The 17747-nt window shown below is 37.7% G+C and overlaps 2 protein-coding genes across 7 annotated transcripts in view; one reads left to right on the forward strand and one right to left on the reverse strand.

Annotated features, from left to right (window-relative positions):
• LOC306871701 (rhotekin-like) overlaps positions 1-15378 on the forward strand; it is a 69611-nt gene extending 54233 nt beyond the window's left edge. The window contains exons 4-12 of one of the 3 annotated variants that reach the window (XM_079419809.1): positions 1639-1692; positions 2389-2506; positions 2824-3048; positions 3764-3858; positions 4534-4640; positions 4747-4875; positions 9435-9600; positions 9868-9972; positions 12157-15360. In XM_079419809.1, coding sequence (XP_079275935.1) covers positions 1639-1692; positions 2389-2506; positions 2824-3048; positions 3764-3858; positions 4534-4640; positions 4747-4875; positions 9435-9600; positions 9868-9972; positions 12157-12779 — 1622 coding nt within the window. In that variant the 3' untranslated portion in view covers positions 12780-15360. Of the gene's footprint in view, positions 1-1638; positions 1693-2388; positions 2507-2823; positions 3049-3763; positions 3859-4533; positions 4641-4746; positions 4876-9434; positions 9601-9867; positions 9973-12156 lie in introns of all 3 variants that reach the window. The other 2 variants (XM_079419808.1, XM_079419810.1) reach the window with 2 other exon arrangements.
• The window catches only part of LOC306871700 (uncharacterized protein), a 37213-nt gene continuing 34829 nt past the window's right edge, over positions 15364-17747 (reverse strand). For 2 of the 4 annotated variants that reach the window (XM_079419805.1, XM_079419807.1), the window contains exons 14-16: positions 17406-17518; positions 17266-17317; positions 15364-17193 (exon numbers count right to left, since the gene is read on the reverse strand). In XM_079419805.1, coding sequence (XP_079275931.1) covers positions 17057-17193; positions 17266-17317; positions 17406-17518 — 302 coding nt within the window. In that variant the 3' untranslated portion in view covers positions 15364-17056. Of the gene's footprint in view, positions 17194-17265; positions 17318-17405; positions 17522-17747 lie in introns of all 4 variants that reach the window. The other 2 variants (XM_079419804.1, XM_079419806.1) reach the window with 1 other exon arrangement.

Genomic DNA, 17747 nt, shown 5'->3' on the forward strand with positions numbered 1-17747 from the left:
GGCTATCAACGAGAGGACAGTCTGTACTTTCTCAACAGACAACGAAACAGCCATTTTTTGGTTGTTTAAAAAAGGTGCGCTCATTCAAAACAGTTGCGTTCGATCCTTCGCTGGCTGTGCTGATTTAAATCTAGCGAGTCTGTTGTGTCTCGTGCTGAAAGTTCAATGACGCAGGCAGTGACTATTTTCTCCGGCCAATCAGTGATCAGCAGAGTTTAAACGTCATGTTTTGGTAACGGTACGGCTCGCTTGGAACCTCGGCCGAGTTGGTACTAAAAAAAGTACCAGGTACCACTGTACTCAGCAGTTGAGGGTTTGGTGCCTTGCTCAAGGGTCTCACCTCAGTCGTAGTATTGAGGGTGGAGAGAGTGTTGGTTATTCACAATCCCTGCAGGACCTGAGACTCAAACCCACGACCTTCAGGTTACAAGTCCAACTCTCTATCCATTAGGCCACAACTACCCAATAAGAACTAGCCATCGGGGAATCGAACCCCGGTCTTCCACGTGACAGGCCACTATACTAACGAGGAGTGTATACATAATGGTATACATAAACAGAGAATGTTATATATGATGTTATTCTCTGGTTTTGTTTCTGTGTATTGTGCATAAATCATGCAAACCAGTCTGTTTATATGGGTGTCTGAGCACTAAATCACACCCCTTCTGTTTTATACATCAGAGCCTGTGTCTCAGTCTGTTTGGGGCTTCTTTTACGAGTCGTCCTCCCCTCCTCACTGTTTGGATCTTTTAGAGGGGCCAACCCCCCTCTAAACACCTAGTGCTATTAACTCTCAGTTCAAACTCCTTGACTGCACCCATGGCAATCTGTGTTTGAGACCCACAGTTAGAGGCCTAGAGAGCTGATACTCAGTAAATGCTGTTATTATGACGTCATTATGAAGAGGTCATGGAGGACCTTATAGCCCTACTTCAGAGTCACATGCACACTAATGGAAACCATACTCATATGCAGCCGTGAAGATGGAATCAACACAATTTTCTGTGTAATTCTGTGCAGTGGTCAAATTAGATAAAATGTTTAATAAACCAACAAAGATATGGTGGGGCATTCATAGAATTTTATCAGTGACCAGCGTTCCTGTTCTGCAGAAATATGCTGTGCTTTCTTCAGCTGCAGATTCTGTGTGGGATTCCTGCTCATGAACCATCATTCCACTTAAATGCATCAAGACTGTTTATCATGTAGTTCATCCGATGCACATACAATCTAATGTTCCCACATGCAGCCTCCGTTTTTTTTGCTGTTCATCATCTGCTGTCAGTACCATATTAATTGTTCCCTAACAACCTCTGCCTATTAATTTAATGAAGTTCTGTTGTTATTAACAAGCCTGGTTACACAAACCTTGACAGAGGAGCTCAGCCAGGTGGGCTGAATGTGGTCTTGATGTGGTGGGTGGGCCACTGTGATAATGGTTTATACTGATGATTTATACTGGCTGGTAGCATGGCATAAAATACCAGAGTGTTGTTAACGTATTTTTCTTTTGATTGACATGGAGTGACAGCCGGCATTGGTTGCTTGCAGCTGTGAGTGACGCTGAGTGTGTGTGTGTGTGTGTGGGTTATAACCTTGTGTTTCACTCTGACCTCCAATTCCTCTGTTTTGCAGATCTACGGATACCTCTAATGTGGAAAGACACCGAGTATTTTAAGAATAAAGGAGGTAACCTCTGCTTTTCCTCTTCACTCTGATATGCAGGTTAAATAACAGTGCAGGCTGTTTAGAATATATTCCATTTTAATAACACTTTGTATAACACAAACACAGAAAATACTGCTCAGATACATTGTGCATTCAGTATATGCATTACCGCGATAACGTAAAACACATTTATTTATGAAGCATTCAGGCCCAGCAAAGCCCTCTGGGTAAACAGAATATTATTACTGGCGCTGGAAACCTTTTTCCAGACAACAGTGACTAATGTAGTTTCGCCTAAGGTGCTTAGAACAGCTGATAGAGGTGACATTATGTTGATGAATGTGACACAGGAACCCACATGCATGTGTTGTTCTCTCATGGGAAAGCTTTTATATGTGCTTTATCCTGTTAATGGCAACATATATTTTAATAGCCACCGAAATGATTAGGGCAAAAACATTTAAGACTGGTTGTGTCACAATTATTCATGTTCTACAATTTGTACAAGGAAAAAATACATGGATACTAATGTTGACCTGAGCAGGAAAAAGCAGGACAGCACACACAGGTGCAGGAGTAAATGTTTCCTGAATGAACAGAGCTGCTCTGGGGGATTTTATAGGCACTGGGCCAAATATGTAGCTACACTGGTGAAGACATTACAGCAGGTGTGACTTCTCAGTAGAAATCATGTAAATATCTTTCTTTATTCTTCAGAGCTGCATCGGTGCGCTGTGTTCTGCCTGCTTCAGTTGGGTGGAGAGATCTTTGACACAGACATGGTGATGGTGGACAGGACGCTGACAGATATCTGCTTTGACAACACAATTGTCTTGTAAGTGTACGTTTATATTTTCAGTTTAACTGTTTCGGGACATTTATTCCATACAAATATAGTGTTTAATCTTGGTGTGACTTCCAAAACATCTATAGTTGTTTTGAATCAAAGTATATAAATTTGTACACTATAGATAGATAGATAGATAGATAGATAGATAGATAGATAGATAGATAGATCAAGAAAAAAATACAAATCTTACTGACCCCAAACAGTAGTATATACTGCATTTAAATCAACATTTGCATTATATTGATATTAAATGAATGTAGTAATACAAAGTGCTTCATTCATGCTGTGTTTCCTGTGTATAGTAATGAGGCCGGTCCAGGGTTCGAGCTGCGTGTGGAGCTGTATAGCTGTTGTTCAGAGGAGGACTATTCAGCAGGCAGCACACCACGGAAGCTGGCCAGCAAGCTGAGCTCATCTCTGGGAAGGTCAGCAGGAAAGAAAATGAGGGCAGCCTTGGAGCCCGGAGCCTGCAGCCCCACTAGCAATGGAGGAGGAGCGGCAATCCTGCTGCCTGTGCCCTCTGTACCGTAAGCATGTAGAAACACACATAAACACACTGCTGCTACGTGAATCAAAAATGCTAAAAGGATTGCTGTGAACTGCAGACCAGTGATAAACGTATGTTCAATTAAATGAAAATACAATAAGCAGCATACAATCCTGTTTAAAAGTCTGGGGTCTGTAAGATTGTTTTTAAATGTCTTTTAAAAAAAGTCTCTTATGCGCACCAGGACTGCATTTATTAGATCAAAAATACAGTAAAAACAGAAATATTGTGAAATTATATTACAATTTAAAATCACTGTTTACTATTTTAATGTTTTTTTTAATTTAATTTATTTCTGTGATGGCAAAACTGAATTTTCCGCAGCCGTCTTCAGTGTCACATGATCCTACAGAAATCATTCTAATATGCCGATTTGGTGCTCAAGAAATGTTTATCAATGTTTATCTTATTATTATCAATGCCACTTGCGTGCCACAAACGTGTTATTGACCCCAAACTAAACACTTTTTAATGGATTCTCAGTTATTTATAATTACTTAGTCATAACAATATCTTCTAGTTAGTTTTCTGTTTCAAGGCTTTTCTAAGCAAATGCAATTTTTGTATATTGTAAATTTATTCACAATTAATTTGTTTACGTCATTAGTTTAACATTAATTTATCAGTTTATTTATTTGTATTTGATGGTCATTGTTCAAATATGTTTGCATACTTATTGTGTTTTTTGTTTATAGGGGCCCCAAATATCATCTTTTGGCTCACACAACCCTCAATCTCTCTCACGTCCAGGATAGCTTCCGCACACATGACCTCACAATCACAGGAAATGGTGAGCTGCCGAACCCCTTTTTAAAACTTTTTTTTTTTTTTACCAGGAATAACTTTTAGAAAACATGTCAAAGTCCTGTGCATGCCAGCCAGCCATTTCTTTAACTTTTGAAATTATAATATGAAATTTGATATAATAATTTGGTACTTCACTTTTTTTTTAGATTAAACTAATGAGATAAAATAGTGAGATGCTTTGTGTGATAAACAGTTTGTAACATCCAGGTTCTGTCAACAAATGCCTTCTGGGATTTTATTTAAAGCACATTAGTTTTATGACATGCTAGTTTTCTTCACATTGCAGGTAATCAATTACAGACGGGCCTGCAGTGTGTGTGTTGTCGACATCTGTCAGATTTATTGTGTTAGGGTCATGCTCATAAGCGTCTCTGGATGGCCAGTCATGGTGTGTGAAGGGCCAATAAGAGGCGCTTATAGCTGTCTTTATGTGTGAAGAGTTACTGCAGACATTCTTACGGCCTGAGTGTGGGCTGCTCGCTCTCGCAGATGATAGTTTACTTTGTTCTAAAATATGTACTAAAAATATAGGGTGCAAAACATGATGTCATTTGAACAGCTTGTTTACTTGGGTTTTAAAATACAGTTTCTAACTTTGTAAGTCACACATTCTTTTTATCTTTCTCTCAGTAGTTTCTGTCTCTTTGTCTCTCTGTAGAGGAGTGTTCGTACTGGCTGCCTCTGTATGGCGGTGTATGTTGTCGTCTGGCCGCTCAGCCTCATTGTATGACACAACAGATGATGAGTGGCTGTCTGAGGGTAAAGGTGTGTTGGAAACACATGCACTCACTCACTTCAATATCATATTTCTCCATTTCTGTTTTCTTTGGCTAATGTTCTCCTTCCTTAATGTCCTCCTTCCTTCCTCAAGCTTGGAGGTGAGCCACAAGGATGGACAAATGTCTATGGTGTTTTAAAGGGAACAAATCTCTTCTGTTATCATCAAAAAGAGGACATGGAGGCCAGCGTGGAGCCTGTTTTAACTATTGGGATTAACAAAGTAAGTTCTGTTTTAACACTCTGTTCTGTTTTCTGCTTTTGGAGATATCATGAGATTTTTCTTTGTTAATATCTTGAAAGCACTCTTTCAAATGGATTGTCTCCTTTTATAAAAATAGTTTTTTTTGTTGGAACATTTTTCATCGTGTCAGTAGTTATGAAAAGACGTTTTGTTTGCCATGCACTGGGTCTGGATCTCTCAGTGCCCCTAGAGAGATGCGTGTCATGAGCACACAGAGTTTGTTCTAACATCTGAGAGCTGCACTGTGAGTCTGCACATTCCTCAGCTCTCAGGTGACTGCTTTGCACTACATATACTTTACTTGTGCTCTGCTGTCACCTACTGGTTAGAACTGAGATTACTAGTTTATGCTGCAAAATATGTGCAAAAGCTTTTGCTGCAGGTATTGCTATTATATACTATGACTGGGAATTCAAACAAGAATTTTATGCATAAATGTGTAGCTCAGAAAAAAAGTGAAAAACTAACATTTTACACTATATTCTTTAGATATTATTAAAATGTGAATTGTAAAATGTGAATCCACCAAGTCTTCATTCTGAAATAAACTCCATTTAAATTATTTTACATTGTTAGAACAAACAGACAATAAACTCATTTACATTTAGTCATTTAGCAGACGCTTTTATCCAAAGTGACTTTACAAATGAGGACAATGGAAGCAATCAAAAAAAGAGCAATGATATGCAAGTGCTATGACAAGTCACATTTAGCTTAACGTAGTACACGTAGCAAGGAAATGTAAAAAAAAATCTTGTGTAATATAACTTTGTTTGCTGGTTTTTATTGTATTTGTTATACTTGTATTTTTTTAAATAGTTTTTGCCTTGAAAATAGCCTAAGATGCTGACATGGCATTAAATAAATATATACTACTACTTCTACTACTACTACTACACGTAGACAGGTTTTTTAATTATATCATAAATAAAAAGAAAACAGATAGAATAGAGCAGGGGTTTTCAACCTTTTAGGACATGCGCCCCCCTAAGTTTGTCTAATTTCACTCGCGCCCCCCCCAACACCCCCCCCCCCCCCCCCTCCCCCCGCGAGCCCAAAGTGTGCGAACATCATTCACATATTGTTTGCTGCGCTTCCAGTGCGTAGCATTAAGAAACATAAACATATAACCAGTTTACCTGATTCAGTGTGATGGCTGAGCTTGTTTCTGAGATAACAACATGCCAATCCGTGGTTGGATTTCTGACATGACTAACCGTAAATCATTTTACACCATTCTCACTGTCGCCGAACAGCGGGAGTCAGATTGCCCCCTAGCGGATGGCTGAAGAATTGAAAGCTCGTTTCATAAATCTTGACAGGGCGCGCCCCACAGGTTGAAAACCCCTGGAATAGAGAAAGCTAGTGTTAGAGGCCTTTTTTGCTTTTTGTTAATGTATAATAAATAAAAAGATAACAAATCAATAATAAAAAATGAACAGAGAAGCTAGTGTTTTTTTAAGAAAACAATCAGTTAGTAAATGAATATAGTGCAAGTCTAAAAGGGGCCAGTTTTTTTTTTATGGAATTATAATAGAGAGTGCTAGACTGTGTTGTCGGTGTAAATATTATCTAGTCAACATACCTATGTTTTTGTTTCAAATTAGCATCCATTTATTTTTCACGGAATTTAAATTTTTGCTAAAATTCATAATAAATCCATCAGATTTTGCCTTTCAGTTATATGCTGTAATATACACTACACTTCAAAAGTTCTGGGTCAGTGAGATTTTTTTTATTATTATTTGAAAGAAATTAGTATTTTTGTTCTGCAAGGACACATTAAATTAATTAAAAGTGACCGTAAAAAGTTATATTTCAAAAATGCTGTTCTTCAAACAACTTTTTAGTAAACCAAAGAATCATAAAAAAACTAATTCTGCGATTAATTGCTTACCCTTATGTCGTTCCAAACCCGTCAGACCTTCATCTTCAGAACACAAATTAAGATGTTTTTGATGAAATCCAAGAGCTTTCTGACCCTGCATAGACAGCAATGCAACTGAAAGAAAGTTAGAAAACCGTTAAAATAGTCCATGTGACATCAGTGGTTCAACTTTGATTTTATGAAACTACGAGTTTACTTTTTGTGTGCAAAGAAAACCAAAATAACTCAAATTATTCAAATTTCTTCTCTTCAGTGTCATTCTTCGACACGCATTCACAACAGTACCATGATGCATTTAAATAAAAGTATCAAAATTATACTGACCCCAACCTGTAGTGTGTATTATTGTGACCCTGGATCCAGAGGTGGGGGCAAGTCACACATGTTCAAGTCTCAAGCAAGTCTCAAGTCCCTACCATCAAGTCTCAAGCAAGTCTCAAGCCACAGTACAAACTAATCAAGCAAGTCAAGTCAAGTCAGTGGCTCACCTCAAGCAAGTCAAGTCGAGTCCTGACAAAGGCCAAGTCAAGTCAAGTCACAGTATCAAAAAGGAACAAATATATTTTTAATCACACAACCTTATTATTTTTTCCTCTGAAATTAACTTTTTTAAAGATACATTTTAAATAATAATGTTTTAAATATAACATATTGATAATAGGCAAAATTCTACTTTGTATATCGATAAATATGTAATCTTATGTTATATTGTGTTTGACCATCCTAGGAGACACAGATAAAATTTAACAGATGTTTGAAAATGATTTTGCTCTAAATATCTCCAGCGAAGACTGGGATTCAGTCTGGGAGCACGCTAAAGAATTTCAGTGTGCAACAAAACATGCTATTCAATATAAAATAATATGCTGACTACAAATCACCCCTTACATCAGAAACAAAATGGACCCAAAATTTTCATCAGATATAGACACCCTATTTGGACTATTTCTTTAACTTTGCATGAATGCCTAACATCGCTCTTGAAAACTATTGTCATCTTGGCTCAAAACAAGAAGCCTGATGTTAATGTTTATGTATCTTCCCCTGTAACTCATCGATTTCTTTTATTTTTATCTTAATAAGAACTAAATTGACAGCTGTACATTTAAGGTCTGCCTAAGCTTTTTATGTTGTTCTTTGATTGTTTGTTTTGTTTTCTATTTGTTCTGTTGGGGGGGGAAATAATAATTGAATATAGAAATATGAAAGTCAATGATAGACCTACTCCTACGGCTGCAAATCACTGCTTTATCACAGAAGCGTTCATTGAACTGATTTATTCAAAACAGTTGATTCGTTCATGAACAAGCAAGAATGGGCAACTGAATCACTGAACCGATTCGTTCAAATCCCTGGATTCATTCAGTATTCAGTGTGTTGCTTAGAGATGCACGTAACTCTAGCTGTGGGCAGCCGTGCATAAAATATTACTATATCGTATGTTATAAATATAAAAACTCATACTAGGGCCATTTTGACTTGGATGTTACGACATGTCTTGGATTTTGGGTGCAAGAGAAACATCACTAATCGATAAAACACTGTGGTTTCCGTGGTACAATTCCATTTATAGATTTACAAAGAGGGATACTCAACACTAAAGCATTGTTTTGAAAGGCAAAAAAAATAAAGTTTGACGTCGTTAAGTGCAAACACGAGATTAATCATTTATAATCACTTGAATTTAATGACAGACCTAAACTGAATTTTAAGACCACTGCTGTTTTCAACTAACAAACAAGCTTACATATGAATGCAATGTTCTGGCTTTGCAAATGCATAGTGTTTAAGTGTTAATCCAAACATCTCGTGAGATTCTCTTGCTCCCTGTATTTGGCGTGCTGTGTTCCTGTGCTCGTGCTCGTGCTGTGTTCCTGTGGTCGCGCAGTGTCATGAACTGCGCAGACTCGGATCACTTCTGCCGTTGGTTCAGTGGCTCGCGTTTTGTTTACCAAATTATGTCGCGATTTATTATAATAATTAAGAGTTGTTATAAAGTCAAGTCCTGCCGAGTCATGAAGGTCCAGTCAAGTCAAGTCCAAGTCAAGTCTCAAGTCACTGGATCTCAAGTCCAAGTCAAGTCGAGTCATTTTCTTTATTTAGTCAAGCAAGTCACAAGTCCGACTCGAGTCAAGTCATGTGACTCGAGTCCCTCACCTCTGCCTGGATCACAAAACCAGTCTTAAATAGCACGACTATATTTGTAGCAATAGCCAACAATACACTATATGGGTTAAAATTTTCGATTTTTCTTTTATGCCAAAAATGATTTGGATATTGAGTAAAGATCATGTTCCATGAAAATATATTGTAAATTTCCTACCGTAAATATATTAAAACTTAATTTTTGATTAGTAATATGCATTGCTAAGAACTTTATTTGGACAACTTTAAAGGCGATTTTCTCAATATTTAGATTTTTTGCACCCTCAGATTTCAGATTTTCAAATAGTTGTATCTCAGCTAAATATCGTCCTATCCTAACAAACCATACATCAATGGAAAGCTTATTTATTCAGCCGATGATGAATAAATCTCAATTTCAAAAAAAGTGGCCCCTTATGAATGGTTTTGTGGTCCAGGGTCACACATCATTTTAGGTTAGTAATTTCACAGTTTTTACTTTTTTTTTTTTTTTTGTGTATCTCAGGAGACGAGAATACGGGCAGCAGAGAAGGATCCTCACAGCAAGGCACAGAATATCTGTATCACTAACCAGTATGGAGGAGAGGAAGTGACACACACACTAGCTGCAGACAGCAGAGAAGACACGCAGCGCTGGATGGAGGCCTTCTGGCAGCAGTTCTATGATATGAGTGAGTACATGAATTCTAAACTTGCTATAAATCCATAAGCCACACAAGCTGTACATTACTGAGCAAAAAAACCTTAACCGTGTTCAAATCATTTTTATGTCAGCCCTTGAGTGGATTTCTGCTTTTGAGAAATGGTGACAACAGCAATATGCTGAAACACACAATGCTCAATTATATAATTAAAAAAAAAAAAAAATTGAATACATAAATTGTAAGTTCAATGTGCTTGCCAGAACAGTTTGACTAAGCTGTTTGCTCCCTCTACAGGCCAGTGGAGGCAGTGCTGTGATGACCTGATGAAGATTGAGCTGCCTTCCCCACGCAAACCTGCCATAGTCACACCGAAGCAGGGCTCCCTGTACCATGAGATGGGTGAGTGTGTTCAGACACCTATTTACACATTTACAGAGGCTGGAGGACAGTTTGGAGCACTAGATTCTCACAAAATAAAGCCAAGAAACACAACAGAGCATATAGGTAATAACAGAAATAATACACAAGCACAGATATGCCTAACATTAATGTGTGGATCGAACTGCATGTCCTCGTCCTCTGTCAGATCTGAGTCTTTCTCTTCATCAATTTATCTCCTTTAACTGCTAAATGGAAAGTCTGCTGTTTCTGACAAACTGACAGTCTTTTCTTTCTCTTCCTCTGTCTTATTTTCTCTGTGGTTTTTACGTCTGTCCCTTCACTGTTGATTTCCTGTCTGTTTTTTCCCCTTCTCTTACACATTGATTTTTTTCATACACTTTTGTATTTTCCTGGTTTCATGCCTTACGTTTGTAATCCAAACATCCATCCCATACATTCCCCAACCACTGTATCATTATTTGGTTGATATGTAAACACTCATTCCCGTGCCCTCCCCACAACCCTGCATTTGTTGGCCCCTTGTGTGTTTTGCTGGCCTCCCCCTCAGTGGCCCCTGCATCCGGTGAGGGGCTTTTGCTGCAGGATAACGCTGTCTCTGCTGAGATCCGAGCTCTGCTCTCCTCCTATTACAATGACAGGTGAAGTAACTCTGATGAGAAGTTACCTGACCTCCCCCGTCTACTGGACCACGTGATCCCAACCATTTTTGTCACCCATGTGACCAACAACTGTTACTTGATGTGTATTTCAAATATGGTTCTAACCTTATATAAATTAAATGAGTAATGCTCTAAATTATTGTTGTTATTGTTATGTATTTATTAGATGAAACCATGGTAAATTGCTATATTCATGGTTTTAATTTATAATTTCTATCCGCGTAAAAATGGAAACTTGCTTTTTCAATGTTAACATTAACACAATTTATGTAGATAGTAAATAATAAAGGCCCCAATACAGAACCTTGAGGAACTCCCTTAACCACATCCAATAATTCTGATTTGCAGCCTTCAACCTGCACACATTGAGTTCTTCCTTTTAAATAAGCATTAAATCACAAAACTGCATTATCTGATAAACCAACACATCTCAGTCTATTTAACAGAATCTCTTGGTCCACTGTGTCAAAAGTTTTAGTCAGATCAATGAATAGACATGCACAGTGGCGTTTTTCATCTAGAGACCACAGTAAATCATTTAAGACTTTCAAAACAGCTCTAATAGTGCTATGGTTTTTACGAAATCCTGATTGATTAATAGGCAGAAGTTTATGAACACATAAATATTGCGTCAATTGTTCACTAATAAAACATTCCAGAAGTTTTGACAAAATGCAAAGCTTGGAAATAGGTCGATAATTATCTAGTACAGTAGAATCTCCCTTTTTCAGCAAAGGACTTACAAAAGTGGACTTCCATAGCTGTGGAATTTCCCCTGTTGATAGGGAAAGATTATACAGATATGTCAGTGGTAATCTAATATCAGCTGCCAACTTTAAAAACATTGGTTCGATAAGATCAGGGCCAGGTGATTTAGTAGCATCAAGTTTTTTTAACACAGAGCAAACATCCGAAGAATTAATATGATTGAAAACAAACTCTGTTGTCCATAAAGAGCGCTCTGCATTAAGAAATTCAGAGTTTGCAGTTACATAATTATTATTCTGAGACAACAACCCAGACGCAGTAAAATGGCTATTAAAACCGTTGAGCATCTGCACTTTATCCACATATATTTGTTATATAGGGGGGGGAAGACCTGAAGCAGACCCATTTTCACTTTTTGCACACGTTGTATAACAATTTTTTTACATATTAATTGTTAATTAAATTTTGTACATATTAATTACAATGACAGGTGAAAGTTAAGAATTTAGTTATTATTTGTTTTTTTTTTTATTTGAACATTTTGTTTGTGCAATTTCATGGTTCCAACAATTAGCTTGCCAGTGCTTTATCGTGAGAAGAAGCTCAGTGGTCACACGTTACAAAACATGTCCCACTCCCTGAAAGCAATAATATAAACCATGCTGGATTTTAGGGATGGTTTATCAAAAGGCTATAAAAATGAAGCTTGCAACTGAAAGTCAGCTGTCAGGCAAAATGAAAAATTTCAGCTTTTTTGGAAATGTTTTCATTTGAACAGGTTTTCATTATGGCTACCGTTTCTCTTCCGCCACAGTTATTGACACGTCTGATGACATCGGAACGGTCACTGACATCCTGGCCCGTCGCATTGAAGAGTTTGAGCTGAGGGCCCAGCTCGGATCTCCGCCACACTGGATGGCCTTGTTTGATGAAGATCCCCCGAGATCCCCTCACAACCATCAGCACCTGCCGCCCCACTCGCCCAGTCCTCGCCTGCACAGCCGCCAGCCCCGCAGCCCACGCTGCCACCGCACACCTGGCCTTCTCTCCTCCAACGCCAGCCTGACCTCAGACAGTGACAGTCCCGCCAGCGTCAGCCCCTGTTTCCGCCAGGCATGGTCCCCTGACTCCTCATCCTCCTCGGGTCGCTTCCGCCCCCGTACCCTCTCCCTGGATGCCAAGCTCTCCACTCTGCGCGGTCGGGGCTACGGTGGCTTCCGGTGCAACTGCCAGCCGCCCACCGCCAGCTCTGTCTCTCCTCGCCCTGCTCAGACTGCACTGTCCTGCTCCAGTTCCACTTCCAGCAGCAGCTCCAGCGAGGGCAGCAACAGTCAAGAGTCAGACCTGGGCTTCTCTAGACCGTCCGGCGCACGCCGCAGCTTGAGGAACCTGAGAGCTAAGCTAGACCCCAGGAACTGGCTGCAGAGTCAGGTGTAGCGGTCACACTTCCTCTGATTACTGTTAGAGCCATCACAACTTCCTGTGTCCCCTGGAAAAAACTGGAATATCTGAAGTCATGTATGCTCAATGTCATAATAAGATCAACATGAAAACCATTTAAAGGAGCCTCAACAATGGGAATTCAGTACTATTAGTTATATAATACACTACTAATATATATAGCATTACACATTGTCTCTTCATGGAAAGCTGATTATTTTGGATCTTTGGGGAATGTAGATGTTTTATGTGAGACAGATTCCTGATACAGTGGTTTTAAACTGGATTGAAGCAATTGTTCTGGTGTTATAAGTACTTTTGGGCCAGTCATTGTGTCTGTATGCGCTGTTTTAGATATATGCTTTAGAAAGTGCTGTCAGGATCAAATCTGCTGAGTATTCATCATCGCTCACATTGAGACTGGCAAATACACTACCGTTCAAAAGTTTGGTGTCAGTTAGATTTCTAAAAGTCTCTTATGCTCATTAAAGCTGCATTAAATTTATCAAAAATGTGGTAATATTGTTAAATACTATTATAAGTCAAAATAGCTGTTTTGAATAGTCAAATATTTTAAAATGTAATTTATTCCTGTAATGGTATAGCTGAATTTCCAGCATCATTACATAATCATTCTGATATGCTGATTTGGTGCTTAAGAAATATTTCTTGTCTCTTTACTGGCATTGTGATCTATTTATTGCAGCCTAATCTTATTGATCCCAAACATTTGAACGCTAGTGTATTTTAGGATCATTGATCTTGAAAACATAGTATTAATAAACGTGTGAAAGTTAGCTTAACTCTGACGAATTTCACGTTATTAGTAAGTGCCACTGCACCTTAAGCACACAAGCATGCAAGAAGAAAGTCTTAATTTCAGTTTAAATTCTGCATCTTTTTTAAATTGTTGATTATGTGAACAAGGACATTACCAATAACTGACTTTGTCGAGGCTCACTCTGTCACTTTTGTTGATGTTGTTGATGTATGGGTTTTTGGACATATACTGACAACTTATGCTTTGGATCCGGTATCACACAAAAGCAACATTTTTCATTTACACACATTTGTGGTTGTAGAAAGGTCTATTTACAGTCAGCTATGGCTCCATTTAATCTTTGATCAAAAGTGTCTAGTAATAGAAGGGTTACTGAGTTAAAGTGAGCAGTATTTTGCTGGTCCCGTGATCTTAAGGAGACACACTCTATGTGAAATGAAACCGCTTTTATTATGCTATTGATGTGATTCATATTTAGCAGCACACGATTTGATACATATTTTTCATGTTTCTTTTTGTGACACCTAACTGAGGAAAATTGCATCTATGTGCTATAATGTCTGTTTGCATGGCTTCAGTATATATGCAAAGGTCCAGACGTCACAAGACTCTGTATTCAGGTTTATAACGATGGGATATAATGTGACTGTTTACTACCTGTGACTGTAACGACCTCAGGATTACTGTACATACCTTATCTCACTCAGCAAATGTGAAAAGTAAAAAATCAGTATGCACATTAACTAGGATTCAGCACAAGCAATGAAACATGGCTGGAAGCTGAACGTTTTAGGTGCTTTGTCACTACAGTAAAGGCCTGTCTGATGGAGAAGGGTTGCAAAGGCACTACTATGCAAAGCTACAACAGCTCTAAGTTAATTGGGTTTTCTAGATTTCATTTACATCAGCGGTACATGCAATATTTAGCTTTTCCTTGTTGGCTTGCAGGTCAGTTTTGTCAAGCACTTTGAGTGTTTGTCACATGGCATCTTCCAGCTCAGATAAAGTGCGTATTTGCTTGAAGACAATTATATTAGCAATACTTACAATAATGAAACTCTAGTTGGATAACTATTATTGTGATTTCAGTAAAACCTCCGGAGTGAAGTTACAGTCTATCTTGCCATAAAAATATTAAACATACAGGTTAACATTTATGTAATTCAGAAAACAAGTCTGCTCAATAAATTAGGTATCCAAACCTGTATTATATATATTTTTTCATATGAGAGTAAAAAATGTTAAGATGGCGACACATGGTTTTCTTTATATAATTACATGTATCGTGTATTACAAATATCAGAAAATTGAAAGTCTAAAAATGTCAGACTAACCTTTCCTCTTAAATTCAGAATTAGTAGATAGAAGTTTTGTCCTAGTACTATGATGCTACAAAATTAACAGTTCTCACCCGAAGGGCCACTGTAAATTCATTCAAGCACTGTTTGGTATTGTAAAGTTTTGTAATTTTCATTTTGTGCTTTTATTAAAGTTGTATTTTACCATATTAATTTTTGTTATAAATAAAATTATATTGACATTTTATCAGATGAGTAAAGCGTTAACTATCCTGGTAGATAACATTGAATGTTAACCTGGAGGTAAGTGTCATTTCAGCAGGTGGTCTGCATGTCTTTGGACACATAACTAATAGATTCATGTACAATAACAATTGATTGTAAAGAATTACCTAAATTAAAAGTAAACAGCATTTTTGTGTGTGTATGTGTGTAATTCTCTTGATTCTTGCAGTGCTTGTCAAATGACTAATTGTTTCAGATAAACTCATTGTGACCCAGTAAAGTGAATCCCTTTAATTTGATCTCATGCATTAATACACAAGTAGTGAATATGGTTTCATAATGGTCATGATACTCAAAATAGTATGAAGGCAGGGTACTGGCTGTGCAACAAATCAAAAACAAAAGCATTATTGCAGAATGTGGAAAAAACAAAAACCTCATTTATTACAATAAGTACTAACAGAGAGCATAGAGCAAGTTAAATGTGCTGGGGATTCTTCTATTGTTCGATCCCACTAACACAGAAGAACATTGTTAGTTAAAAAAATGACCTATTACTGAAATCTGGTTACACAAGTTAAATGGATTAGACGGACCCTCTCTAGAAGGAACAATATCTATATTCATGCTCAGAGATAAATAAATTACATGGAAAAAAAACGTTTATTCGAAAGCATTTACACAACAGTGAACAGCCTTACTGTACACTACCGTTAAAAAGTCTAGGGTCAGTAAGATTTTTTTTTTAAACGACAATTAATACTTTTATTCCGCAAGGACACATACTGATTGAAAGTGACTGTAAAGACATTTAAAATGTTACAAAATATTTCTTTTGTACTTTCTATTCATCAAAGAATTGTAAAACAAACAAAAACGATATGAATCGGTTTCCACAAAAATATTAAGCAGCACTGTTTTCAACATTGATAAGAAATATTTCTTGAGCACCAAGTCAGCATATTTGAATCATTTCTGAAGGATCTGTATTTTTCTTTTTTTTTTGGATCAAATAAATGCAGCCTTGGTAAGCATTAGAGACTTCTTTTAATAACATTTTTAAAAATCTTACTGAACCCAAACTTTCAAACAGTAGAATGATGAAAGAATTGAATTATGATGGAAGGTTCAGAGCATTTAAAAACATGTAATGGCTGCCAAGTTTGGTCTTAAGGGCTTGTAATATAACGCTAAATTTTTAACCATTTCATTTGCATTGGCTTCCATAATAGCAAGGGCTTTAAAATGTTATACTAAAACAACTATAAGAGAAGCGCCTTTCTCAAAGGTTGGAAAAGTACGCTCCACTAGTATGATTAAATCTTGGTCTCGGCAATGACAACTTTTGTAGCATCTGCACACCTACTGTACGCAGTTGTGACAGCTATGCCATTCAGAATGCTGTAAACGTCTCTGCTGAAAAAAAAAAATGCCATGTTACAACTATTTCTATTTTACTGGTACTATGACACTAGTACTAGTTCCGAAAAAAGTTTCTATACTCAATTTGACCAATTGATTTGACTGTCTAAAATTGGATTTATGTGTAAAAAGGCTTCAACTTAAACTGAAATCTGTTCTCCAGTAAACACCTCCACCACCTTTGGTATCATTTGGTAACGATAACAGTAACGACGGTATGTAAGATAATAAATGATGTAATGTGTAAATAAAATGATGATAATTTGTGTACAGTCGTAACAGAAATTGTACTTAAGTATTTCAGTTTCTGAGATCCTCCTCAGTCTTGCAGTTGATCACTAAAGTCTCAATTGTCAACTTTGGCTTTGGAACAAAAGGAATCGTTGGCCAAGTTGTGCCTGTGAACGCTTCACTTCCAACCCTTTTCCTGTGACTCTCAGTCTCAGAGTACATGGTACATCCTCATAGACCAGGTTTCGTGGTTCTTAGTCCCTGAGAATTGGTAAAAAGAAAAGGGGGGAAAGGAACCATCTTAAAAGGAAAAGTCTTTATATGGTCTCTACATAGTTGGCAGGAAAGAGACCCTGGCGCCCATCTGTGCTGGAGCCCCTCCACCACGCTTTGTCGATTGTTTCCACATCACTGATGATGTCACCAGGTTCAAAAGAGAGCTCAGTGTCGTCCTCTGTGGAGAACAGAGACGTTTCAAATGATATCTTAATGAACAATAACTGCTGTTGAAGCAAGCAACACTAACCTGCTTGGTAGTCATATAACGCTCTCACACGCAGCAGTCTTTCTGCTGATGACTAGAATAAGAAGGAACAACACGTTTTAGTACTTTTATCACAATAATATTAATGACGAGTCTGTCATGATGTGTAGTGTAGCATGTACTTCGCCATTCTCGGTCACCATCTCCATTTGGATTTCATCATCACCTTCCTCCTCACGATTAACTGTGTAACAGTAGCGCTCAGGAGTGCTGTGCTCAGATACATCAACATCCTCTACTTAAACACAAAACAAGTGTTCATCATTTATATATATTCATCACACGAGACAACAAAGCTAGATAAATTAAGGCTGGAACAGGCTGCACAACTTTTGCCCAGATCTGCAGTCTAGATGATTTGACACCAATTCCCAAGAGTCAGATCCAGGCTGCAGATTTTGGGCAATCAGAATTAACAGATCTTACAACAACTCACACAAGACTCGGATTTTATCTTTAGACAG

This window comes from Barbus barbus, assembly GCF_936440315.1.
Source record: "Barbus barbus genome assembly, chromosome: 6".
NCBI lineage: Eukaryota > Metazoa > Chordata > Actinopteri > Cypriniformes > Cyprinidae > Barbus > Barbus barbus.